Raw genomic sequence first — 11,228 nt, forward strand, 5'->3', positions numbered from 1 at the left:
CAGAAGTGTGACAAGGCGATGAAAATATCGTAAACACAAAAAATAAAGTTTTTATATATTACGATGCGTTCGTCAATTTCTTAAATTAAGAAAAAAAAAAACAAGGCCGTTGTAGTTTTAGTGAGAACTATTACTAGTAGGTAGACAAAACAAAAGTAGAATATGACGATTTTCCTATTTATAGATCTCTTGGGGTTACAATAGGTGGGGGACTGAAATGTACGTAGCAAACATCGATTATGTCACAGGATTTTGTCAATGTTTATTGTTAGCCAAATAATTTTTAAAAAACCCAAGAAGTGGTCACTCTATTCTCGTATATTGTGATATTAATGAACAGCTTCAATAGGAAACCATAGTTATTATTAGGGTATATTTGTAGTATTCAGACCTCTAAGGAAACGGAAGTACGTAAAATATAACACAGCTGTCACGCAACGATGGAATGTTCGTGAAACAAATGATAGTGCAGGTCATGCGCATGTCACGGATTTGTCAAACAGTTATACTTTTCTAGCACGGACGCCGAAGAAAGTCATTGAAATCATTATTTAAGGGTTACTCTCAAGTTATGGGTAAAAATGGATGAGCCAAAAGAATACTTCTATGGCCGTGCCGAACGCTCGGCGAGTTTTACGGATGTAAACGACTGTAGTAATCTATGGAACGAAGACGAAGTCATCGCAATGGACATTTACACTGCTTGTGCTATCGGCGAATACAGCTGTGTACAACAGCATCTAGCAGATGGAGTGGAGTTAGCCGATCTTGATAAACCCAACTGTGGTGGGTGGACTCCTCTAATGTACGCTGCTTACGTTGGCCATGACAATATAGTTAATCTGCTCCTCGACTACCATGTTAATGTGAACGCGACTACAGCAGAAAATGGGGCTAACGCGCTTATGCTTGCGGCAAGTTGTGGAAATGAATCTGTTGTTTACTTCCTACTGCAGAACGGTGCTAAGATCGATGCTCAGGACAAGAGAGGTTGGACTGGTTTGTTTTATGCAACGTACCAAGGACATCACAAGGTTGTACAGTTGTTGTTGGAGAACGGTGCTGACATGGAGTTAAGGTATTCAATATTCCCTTCATTCTAAATTATTTAAACCTCTTGAATAATCTTTTTTTTTGCGTAAATGCGCACACGATTGAAGAAAAGTTAAAACTGATACCGCCCTAATAAATTAAACTTCTCACGGTGTCATTTTACCCACTGATTGTGAGGCATTTACTTTAGAATAATCTTCCAGGTAACAGATGAATATAAATTTTTACGGTGACGATCAACAATAGCGGAGTGCATCAAGTATGCAAAGTGGAGTTTTACCTTTCTAGAAATTCTTTTTTATTTTCGTTTTTTTTTTTTAAGCCAGTAAGAGCGCATAAGAAAAAAAGAAAGGAGATGTATGTTTAATAACCCATTTCCCTGATACATCACAATGCATATTCTCCATACTCGTCTCTTTGCTCACAAGGGGAATTTGCTCAAAAATCAAGCTTATTTTGTTGGTTATCCTTTCCTTTATTCGTGTCACCTAACTGTGTGATTCAGGGTTGATATTGTGAAGAGAAATTACAATTATGGAAAAAAATATTTAATGATGGACCAAACTTGCCAAGGCCCTCAATTTTTACAATTGATCTCCTATAAATAACACATAATAGATGCTAGTTGCCTTTAGGAGTTAAAGTTTTAGTTTTCAATTGATTTTAGCACATTTTCCTCACAACAAAAAGCAATTAAATAATATGTAGCACAGCTCCTGAGATGAAATGATGTTGAGGTTCTTTCTTCAGAGAGCAGAGTATATTTGAATTAGATTTATTGATTTTCTCTCTCTTTGTAGGGAATATAGATTTGGCCTGACTCCGTTACTGGCAGCTGCAAAGGAAGGACATGAAGTCATATTTGAAGAACTTGTTAGATGCAATGCAAACATGAATGCCCATACAAACCGTGGAGAGGATGCACGATCTTTGGCTCTGCGGAATGGGAACATGGCTGTAGTAAACGTAATTAATCAGCAGGCCTTTCTCAATATGCCAAACATTATGCTGCGGAGTGAACCTGGTCTTGTACCTGATGACAGTGACCATGTTGAAGATAAAGTTTGTGCAGTGCTTCAAGGGAAGAATGTGATCCCAAAGGTTGGGATTCAAGATGGACCAGAGGCCTTTAAAAAGTTGATGAGCAGTCATCAGAATGATAGAAAGCCAGTGAATATTCCTAGTATGACAGGAGAACAGGAAAGGGCCAGCCATTTTGTTGGAAGTCCATACTGTTTAGCCAACACACCAGGCACTCCTGTTGGTAGTTATGAATCTGAGCACTTTTTCATTAACTGTGGCAGAACTGTTGAAAGTGCTAGCTTGCATAAAAAACTACAGAAAATGCACAGTACTGGAAGTGATGCCAGTAGACAACTTCAAGTTGGTGAAGCTTCACCTATGAAACCAACTATTGCAAACTTTCTGGAAGATTTGAATTTGACAAAATATATTTCCACATTTGAAGATCAAGATGTGGATTTTATTACACTACTAACCCTCACAGACAGTGATCTAAGAGAAGTTGGAATTTCATTATTTGGTCCAAGAAGGAAAATTCTTACAGCAATATCAGACTGGAAGGAAGAAAATAATTATTTGAACACAGAAAATGACAGAAAAGCTCTGGAGGAATGCCAACATCAAGCTCACAAAATAGAAGCACAGCTTCTTAATGCCACTTCTGAAGTGAAGCAGCTTCAAACTCTTCTCTCTCAGGAGAAAGACTTGCGTCTTTGTGTTGAAGGTTGTCTTGTGGAAGAGAAGGCTAAACGACAAGAGATTTACATGAGGGTGTGTCAAATGAGGGAACACTGGCAACAAGTGGAAGAAGAAGGGGAAAATTTAAAATCTCTATGCAGAGAATTAGAAGAGAATGGTAACTTTTCTCAGGCAAGAGTGAAAGAGGTGTATTGTAAACTAGCAAGCTCTATTGAAAATCTGGGAAAGGTTGTTCAGTTAGGTAAAACTGGTATCAGTTCTATTTTGTATGTGGATCAGAATTCCCAAGATGGGAATTCCTCTGAATCCTCTGGTAATTCAAGTTCCTAATCTTTACTCTTTATAAACGTGAGCTGACGAGCAAGTCTCACACAATACAATGTGGCATGAAAGTTACATATGATACACTGCTTAGCTTCCTATGTTCCTTGCCCCATTTATCCATTTTGTCCCAGTGCTTTGGTGTAGCTATTGTTCCTGTTATGTAACCAAGTTGTTTTAACTCTGAGGGCCTGGGGGGAATCTTTACATGATCTGGGCAACCACAAATCATTAGGCGTTGACCATCAAGCACTTCGCTACTAACCTTCACGGTGTTTTTTGCGTAACTTTACTATTCATTATTCAATATAAAGGGTGAAATTGTGGTGAAGTTGTGGTGGTATGCTTTTAAAATCACTCATTTGCACTGAATAATCAATTCTGGTGTAACATAGATAGATGTTATTGAGAAGTCAGATGAATTCTTGTTTCTGATTCCATTTTATAGCTTCTGCTTGTGCGTGTAGATACTCTTGGCAAAGCTTCTATTTAGTACTTTCTATTTAGAGTACAGCTCATCAGTTCTTATCTTCTCTTTCTCTTGGTGATAGATAAACTTGTTGATTGGCCACTGATGTGATGTAATGTCTTAGATTTTTCATTGAATTTGGCCTGAAAATACTAGCTTGTATATGGTCTTTTGTTGCTTACAAAATAAATTGAAATGTTACTTAGTAGACAGTTAAACTTCTTTCTTGCAGTAAAGGCAGTAAATGCTTGTGAATATTTCTTCCAATTATTTTGTTAACCCTTTCACTCTCAAGATCTAATTAGTAATTCTCCTTACTATCTGCCATACAATTCTTATGACATTAGTTCAGAGAATTTAGTATTGGATCAACTAATAATCCCATAATTGATATTCTTCTCTATTCTCATCACCTGACTGCTTGATATTGTATTGATATTGTAAGGAGAAATTCTGTCTTGGTCACTTGTGGGAGTGAAAGGGTTAATGAAGTTCTTGTTACTGGTAAGTTTTACTTTGAAATTAATTTATTGAGATTAATACTTATGAAAGATATCAGCAGTATCCTCACCCCTCAAGGGATGGGGCAAAGAGATATCAGCAGTATCCTCGCCCCTCAAGGGATTGGGACAGAGAGATATCAGCAGTATCCTCACCCCTCAAGGGATTGGGACAGAGAGATATCAGCAGTATCCTCACCCCTCAAGGGATTGGAACAAAGAAATTCTGACACACTTCAGAATTTAGTCAATAAGTACCCCAATATGCATTGCATCATTTATTCAATAAAAATTAATTTATTAAGAGGTTATGGAATTCAGAGTTATGAGGTGTCCTTACCCCTCAAGGGATTGTGGGGTAAAGATACTGTGCTGCAATGCAGATTGATTTGATTTATGGCTCTTTAAATAGAAATTGCACCATTATTGAATAAATATTACATATTTGAGACTGATCTTAAATTTTTGTGTCAAAGTGAAGTAAATTTTGTTATGAAGAAACTCAAACAGGCAAAGGTACATGCATGTAAAGTAGAGAGCCACATAACAAGTTTAGTAACTGGAGAGGATGTTAAAGAATAAAATCAACTGTTTTCATTTACAAAGGTTCTTGACCAAGTTGTTCAAAGTTAGGGTAAGATAACCTGGTGTTAGTGTGAAATCTGACCTGAGATCTGAAAGCTTTAAAAGAATATTCAGTCTATTCATTTTTGCTTACAATTTGATGCCTGAAAGAATTTAAGAAATTATCTGGAATAGACTTTGAAGAAGGGATTAAAGAAACCCAGATTAAAACTTAACCCCAGGTTAGCCCTTATCGGCCTTCAAACAACTGGGCCCTGTAGTCAATCTGGGGTGAGACTTTGTCTCCAGTACCCAGTCTCTCACATCAATGATAGCCAACTTTTGTCCTTTAGTGCTGAAAGATAGCTGGGTGAGTGAAGCACTTCTCCAATTTCACTCTTTAGTCTCCACTTCATTATTTCTGCCCTCTAGCTCATTTTTCTTTAAACAGTTTTCTCCATTGGAAGTTTTAAAACAAACACCTCTGGTGAAAGCAAGCCCTTATCCAAGTTCACTTTTTTGTCTCCACTCTCCACATCATCATTTTTGTTCTCTACCACCCAAAGTTAGCACAAATGAAAACAAAACAATATTTATGGCAATTTCCATAATTTTAAATTGCACTTTTTAAACTTATTTTGCTAACTTTTGTTTCAACAGTTTTCTCCATTGGAATTTTTAAAATAGTTTTTAAAGAATCATTTTTTGCCTGCATCAACACTTGATGATTGAGAAGGAAACATTACTCAGGCATATCTTCTACTTGTATACGCTTGGTTGTGAATGTCAAAAATCAATCATTAATTTCTACAATTATATTTTTTACGATTCCTTACCCACTGGGTTTCCTTTCAGTATGTATAAAATGAATTGGAACAAATGTTTCCCATAAAAAAATTCCTCCTGGAAATAGTTGAACATAGCTGCAAAGCAGCATAACTATGAAAATTTGAAGCCTAATATTTCAGATTAAAATAATAAAATAAATTATGAAAAAACATAAAGCTACTCTTTATAGGTAGTTTAACCCTTTAACTCCCAGATCAAATTTGTAATTCTCTATACTGTCAACCATACAATTCTTATAATGTTAGTTCAGAGAATGTAGAATTGGATCAACTAATCATCCCCAAATTGATATTTTTCATCATTCTCATTACTTGTCTGCTTGATATTGAACTGATAGCCTAAGGAGAATTTCTGTCTTGGTTACTAGTAGGACTTAAAGGGTTAAAACATTCTCAATTGTAAACAATTGTTATTAACTTTTAGTAAATTGTTGAACAATCTGTTCTATCGTTATTGTTACACCTACAACCCCTCCGATGATACCAAAGGCTATAAATAAACAATCTTTGACTTTGATTAGCATTGTATTCGAGTCTTTACAAAGTACCAAGTGGAAAATACAAGGTAAAATGAAGCCCAGGGTAGCACTTCCAATGGAACCAACAATAGCACTAACATATGCAAAATCATCTTTCAGTGCTATAGCAATGCCAGCAGTTGTCAAAACTATAAAGGTTCGCAGCAGATTTTTCTTCCACTTCCTTGCCTGTAAACAGGAGAGGAATCGAAAGATTAAACTATGCACACATGGTACACTAAATGCTAGTTGGGATAACCTTTGAGATCCAGGTTGGACATGTAGTATCCTCCAATTTGTGTGAAATTCCCCCTAAATTTCACGCTGCTGGGAGTACACAACATAATCTCATCCCCCTTTGGAGGGATAAAATGCCAGACAAATCTGTTTGTAGGATGCTGGGTGGTTTGAAATGTCAGGACAGCAAATTCATGAATTTAGCCATGTCTAACAAAGATCACACAGTCTAACTAATAAGACACTCCAGACTCCAGACCTTTTCAAAGTAATAGAAGATTCTCCTACTTTTTAAAAGTTTTGATTGTTTTGAAGAGTGCTTATCACATAGAGTGGAGTATTGTCTAATGGGTGTCATAAATACTGTACATATCAAAACAGTATCAGGTCTGGTTCAAATAACCACAATAATGAAACAAATAAAATAATCTTCTTCACTTTCTGTGCCATTTTTTCCTTTTTACTTACCAAGCTTTTCTGTTTTGGTATTTCTGGTGCAAGTAACCAAGAACTTTCACTGGCCTGTATTCCTACAGATACATCAGATGATTCACTGTTAGTGCTGGTCTCCACTGCAGTGTTATTGTCAGATTTAAACAGCCAACCCTCAATGATCTCTATAACTGGAAAGACCTGGAGAGGATACGTCAGGAGTATAGCAAAGCACAGCAAACATCGAACCACTTGAATCAATGCTCCTGAAGGAAAGCTTTCTATAACAATCTGATTTACTTCTTCCCCATACACTGTGTATCCAAGAATACCAAAACAACCAAGAATTACTGAAAGGGATCCAACAGCAAAGTGTAAATACAAGGGGAATCTGTGTCGGTTCTCTGCCATGCTGGTTTCAATGGGAATCAACTGAAAAAAGAAAAAATTCAAATGAAACATTTCCTACTGATGATTTTAAAAGAGCACCATTTTACCAAAAGGTAAGCTTACAATGAACTGGGATTATGTCCAGGGTACTTAAGATCCCAGCATCAGAGTAAATTCTCCACATACTACACAGAATTCTTTAGCTAAATTTTAATGGCAAGAGTTAAACCATTTTTTACACAGATAAGGAGACTATTCTCCCTTGTAAATACAGGTCTTAATGGTAACCCAACAGAATGGGTGGCATAAAGCTAATCAAGCAGGAGGTTAGCTCCAGATCTCTCTCACCAGGCCAAGTGTGAATGACTAATGGAAGATGATAAGCTTTTGAATTGATCACTCACTGAAAGTTACTTGCTAATGAAGTATACAGAAGACATGGGTGAGGCTTAACCCTTTAACTCTCAAGATCTCATTAGTAATTCTGCTTACTGTCTGTCAAATGATTCCCATTATGTTAGTTTGAAGAATTTGGTATCGGACCAATTAGTAACTATCATTGACATTTTTCTTTATTCTCATCACTTGTCTGCATGATATTGTATAGATATAGTGAGAAGAATCTCTATTTTGGTCACTCACAGGAGTTAAAGGGTTAAGGACTGAAGCATGTAAAAGGGAAGAGGATCATTACAGAAAATCCTCCGCATTTTTCAAGAATTGAGGACGGATAATGGAGGATCCATTACCAAATGGAAATTATCAAGTGCAGAACTAACAGAAATAAAAAACAACTACAGCTGTACATTAAAAAAAAACAGAATTGTGTTTCTCATATTGATTATTTCTACCAAGCTTTTATGATTTTGAAAGGTTACATCCCTTCCCTTCCCCCTCTCAGTAACCCTTGTCTACTAAATGTAACAATGTCAAGTCTATTATTTAACTAGAAGTGAAAAGCCCAGCAGAATACTTACAGTTCCAATTCCTTCATAAGCACTGGTCACTTGGCCAAAAAAAACTGGAAATGTAGCCCAGTTTGACAGCCTGATTTCCTTTAGTTTGAATTTTAAACCTACATGCAAAACAAATTGGAACAAGACTTGTCTGACTAGAGCTAATTAATCTGCTACCGCTATACATAAAAATATTTTAGGACTCTGGTTAGGGTTAATAAAATAGATACAGAAATGAATCAGCACAAATCAATTTTGGGTCATTAAAAAATAATATCTTTTGTCTTTTGTCTGTCAGTGTAACCATATTTGGAATGACCAAAGAATTATTATACCACACAAGTCAATATAACTTTTTGCAAGCCTTGATTGGCCAGCTCCGAGCTGATTAGCAAGTATTACTGACCTTGGAGCAATCAAAAGAGACAAAATTGAAAGGCTCAGAGCATGCCAAAATTCAACTACTTCTGAACACTTTCAAAAATGGCCGAAAAATCAAGGGATTGTTCTTGCTCTGAGCCTTTCAATTGTGTATCAAGAGTTTAATTTCTGACTATTTTTTTCAACATCATCAGGGAAGAAATTTTTGGTTCTTGTGTGGTATATGCTAAAAGAATTAATATCTAACTGAGTCTTGGTGAAAGTGTTGGAAGAGTTATCTCCACTTTGATGCAAATCATAGTTGTTAATTATCCTGTCTGGCCAGTTAACCCTTTGACTCCTGCAAGTGATCAACAAAAACCTTCTTCCTATGACATCCTTACATTATCCAGCAAACAGGTGATGAGAATATCCAAACTTATCAGTTAGAAGTTGTTATCTTGATCTAACAACAAATTCTCATTACTAATTTACAAGGAAATATGTGGCAGCTTGAGGGGAGAATTAACAATTTGATCTTGGGAGTTAAAGGGTTAAAAATCATGATAACATGAAACTTACCACTTAACATATATCCCACTACTGAAACAAAAGCCACCAGGAGAGCCACATTAGCTGCAAAACTTACTGGACCCAGTTTACGAATACTTCTAATGTATGAAAACAGTATCAATGGGATCAGTGGCACAAGAATGAGCAGAGCAAATGCAGGAGGATGGTAATTCCCATGTGACTTTGCTGTAGTATTTGTGTCATTGGAAGAATTATGTGGTGGAGGAAACATTGATGTAATGGTGTTGCCCAAAAAAATGAAATAACCAATGCAGAAGCCATACTGTGTGGTAAGAAGTGCTACATTTACAAGGAACACTCCCTTCTTGCCCAAAGCAATTCTACCAATTTCTCCAAAAAACATCCTTTTCTCTACAGTGTTTCGCATGTCAGTCATGTCTGTATCCAGGGATTCAATATCATCTGACTTTGGGGCTGAGTCTAGAACAATTTGGACGGCGGCTTTCTTACACTTGATGATCAACTGGCAACAGTGATCTGTGATGAGTGCAATGATAACGATTCCCACACATCCAAGCTGAAAAGAAATGATCAACATTAAATTTATTGCTTGATTGATATTTGTACAGTACCACTCAGAAAATGTTAACCAAAAAAATAAAAAAAAATTAAGATGGTTTGAGACAATTTAAACAAGGACATTTTTTTAATCACATCATGTAGTTCAAAATGGCCTCTTCACCATCCATAGCCTAAAGGAGACTTAAGTTGACAAATATACTACAATAAAACAGTTTTATCAATAAGCAGCTAACTTTTGACTTACCACAATTCCACTTTGTTTAAAAGCAAATGGCAGACCAATCCAGTTGGTTCCAATAAATGCCTTAAAAACATTTGCAAAATCTGTGACTTGTCTAAACACTGACGGCCTAAAAAGTGCAGCAATTATCATCAGTTTAGCCAAGAGTAGAATATTTATGAGAATAAATTAGAACCAGGCTAATGTTTTCCCTTACAATAAGTATTTCTAGACAAATCATGGTTTCATCTGAACCAGATGCCAGACCAGTCCAAGTTATTTCACTATTTGTATTTCGTAATAAAACCTCTTATAAATTCCTGGGAAAGGAGGAGAACAGTTATGGTAAGGTGCCATGCCATGGAACAATGCACAGTACTCAATGCTAGAAGTTAATTGTGAAAGGAAATGCAAATGTACCCACATACTATCAATAACTACAACTGTGCTGACTTGCTGATGGCCAAGACAATACTACATTATCAAATCTATCATGAATAAAAACAAAAAAACAAATGAATATACAGTAACTTTTTACTAGTCATGTTTAAACGGTTCTAAAATTTTGAAAACAAGTTTAAAAAAAAAACACCGAGGGTATACCACAGGGTTGGATTGCATGCACTGTTAGTAATTTTCACTGTTTTCGATAGAAACTGAAAATTTATGTGTGAATTTCTTCATAACGACATTTAACAAAGGGTTAACCAAAATTAATTACATTCATTCAAATGTCTTTACAAAATGTAGATGGATCGGACTGTATAATGTTTTCAAAGTTTGTTTCCATCACGGAAATCAACATTTACTTCTGATCATTCAAAATTTCGATCTCGCTCGAACCTCGCCATCGAACGAATATGACGATAGAAGCCCAATCAACTGAAAATACACACTTGACAAATTAACAATCGACATTATACCCATACCGCGACTGAAACGCAAATGATAACCGCACTGTACTTGTTCTGATTCACAGACAATTATTTTGCAATCCATGAAGAGCCATACTGCCATATCAGGGTCAAATAAGCTCTTGATTAAGAGGAAAATTATACCCACCTTATTAAAGGTACGCTAGATACACTTGACGGCATTTTCTTGTACCCTTCTCCTATCATATTTTACGGTTTTTAACACTGATGTATCACAGACACGATCGTTCACGTAGTAATACACACAAATGTGTGATGTGATGAATTTTCCCAGTAAAAGTACTCACGCCAAGTTTATAGGCATCGAGCACTCGTTATGAAAACGAGGCCAAGTAAAATCACGCAAGGTTTGACCGGAAATGGCGGGCTTGAATACGTAACGTTACGTGTAAAAATAAATCTCGAGAACGTTCCCTGGCAGTCTTTTAAAAATTCTTCGATGGTAAAAGCATCAACCTTTGTTACAGTAGATCTTCCGATGCTCGCCTAAAGTAAAATTTTCAAAGACTGCTTTAAATCGTAAGGAATAATCTTCAACACGATTTGCCAAACTGCTGTTGCTACACGTCTTTCAGATAGATTTTGTA

At 36.2% G+C, this 11,228-nt stretch overlaps 2 protein-coding genes across 2 annotated transcripts; one reads left to right on the forward strand and one right to left on the reverse strand.

Annotated features, from left to right (window-relative positions):
* The first annotated feature begins 470 nt into the window (after positions 1 to 470).
* Positions 471 to 4,417, forward strand: LOC131797261 (ankyrin repeat and SAM domain-containing protein 3-like). Its single transcript, XM_059114884.2, has 2 exons — positions 471 to 1,078; positions 1,854 to 4,417. The coding sequence occupies exons 1-2, from the start codon at positions 582 to 584 to the stop codon at positions 3,103 to 3,105; spliced, it is 1,749 nt and encodes a 582-aa protein (XP_058970867.2). The 5' UTR covers positions 471 to 581; the 3' UTR covers positions 3,106 to 4,417.
* A 239-nt stretch (positions 4,418 to 4,656) lies between these two features.
* LOC131797271 (uncharacterized) lies at positions 4,657 to 10,941 on the reverse strand. The gene is made up of 6 exons (XM_059114893.2): positions 10,769 to 10,941; positions 9,731 to 9,836; positions 8,953 to 9,481; positions 8,032 to 8,129; positions 6,701 to 7,096; positions 4,657 to 6,184 (listed from the first exon to the last, which is right to left on the reverse strand). Exons 1-6 carry the CDS (start codon positions 10,825 to 10,827, stop codon positions 5,891 to 5,893), a joined length of 1,482 nt encoding a protein of 493 aa, XP_058970876.2. The 5' UTR covers positions 10,828 to 10,941; the 3' UTR covers positions 4,657 to 5,890.
* Positions 10,942 to 11,228: the final 287 nt, after the last annotated feature.

The sequence above is a fragment of the Pocillopora verrucosa genome, chromosome 8, assembly GCF_036669915.1.
Source record: "Pocillopora verrucosa isolate sample1 chromosome 8, ASM3666991v2, whole genome shotgun sequence".
In the NCBI taxonomy this organism is placed as follows: Eukaryota; Metazoa; Cnidaria; class Anthozoa; order Scleractinia; family Pocilloporidae; genus Pocillopora; species Pocillopora verrucosa.

Bases quoted from the DNA above. Each gene is read 5' to 3' on its own strand.
- LOC131797261 (XM_059114884.2), top strand. From the start codon at position 582: ATGGATGAGCCAAAAGAATACTTCTATGGCCGTGCCGAACGCTCGGCG. The intron at 1,079-1,853 runs GTATTCAATATT...CTCTCTTTGTAG, and splicing joins GGTGCTGACATGGAGTTAAG to GGAATATAGATTTGGCCTGA.
- LOC131797271 (XM_059114893.2), bottom strand. From the start codon at position 10,827: ATGATAGGAGAAGGGTACAAGAAAATGCCGTCAAGTGTATCTAGCGTA. The intron at 9,837-10,768 runs GTGGGTATAATT...TGCACTTTTTAG, and splicing joins TCTAGCGTACCTTTAATAAG to GCCGTCAGTGTTTAGACAAG. The intron at 7,097-8,031 runs GTAAGTATTCTG...TTCTTTTTTCAG, and splicing joins CTTATGAAGGAATTGGAACT to TTGATTCCCATTGAAACCAG.